The sequence below is a fragment of the Pteropus vampyrus genome, unplaced genomic scaffold (genome assembly GCF_000151845.1).
Source record: "Pteropus vampyrus isolate Shadow unplaced genomic scaffold, Pvam_2.0 Scaffold5440, whole genome shotgun sequence".
Lineage (NCBI taxonomy): Eukaryota > Metazoa > Chordata > Mammalia > Chiroptera > Pteropodidae > Pteropus > Pteropus vampyrus.
The window spans coordinates 7760-8106 of record NW_011894221.1 but is presented as its reverse complement, the minus strand read 5'-3'; the positions used below and the strand labels follow the sequence as shown (position 1 = coordinate 8106).

The window sequence follows — 347 nt, the reverse complement described above, 5'->3', positions numbered from 1 at the left end:
TCCGCACGTCGCTTACGTGATCGCTGGCGCTACATACTGCGCCTGCGCACGAGCTGGGGCCTTTTTCACCCCGGAGCTGTGCTTGGCCTGTAGGTCTGTGACGAGCCGCGAACGCGGGTCTCTCTGTTCCGCAGGATGGTGAGTGGGTATCCCGATCCCGGGGCTACAGGTGGTCGGGGGTTCTTTCTCCTAACCTTAACGCCAACCTACGGCCGATCTTGCGTGGCGCAGGGGTCGGATGGCATTAGATTACCGGCTTTGCCCAGGTCGGGCTGCAGCTCCCAACGTGGCCTTAATGGCTGCCACCGGGCGCGCAAACTTGGTGGGAAGGGGATTGACGAAGAAGA

General features: G+C 62.0%; 1 protein-coding gene across 1 annotated transcript in view; it reads left to right on the top strand.

Annotated features, from left to right (window-relative positions):
* Window positions 1-238: 238 nt before the first annotated feature.
* LOC105310533 (60S ribosomal protein L5-like) overlaps window positions 239-347 on the top strand; it is a 7868-nt gene continuing 7759 nt past the window's right edge. The window contains exon 1 of the mRNA XM_011386700.2: window positions 239-322. Within this exon, the coding sequence (XP_011385002.2) occupies window positions 239-322 (84 nt within the window). The remainder of the gene's footprint in view (window positions 323-347) is intronic.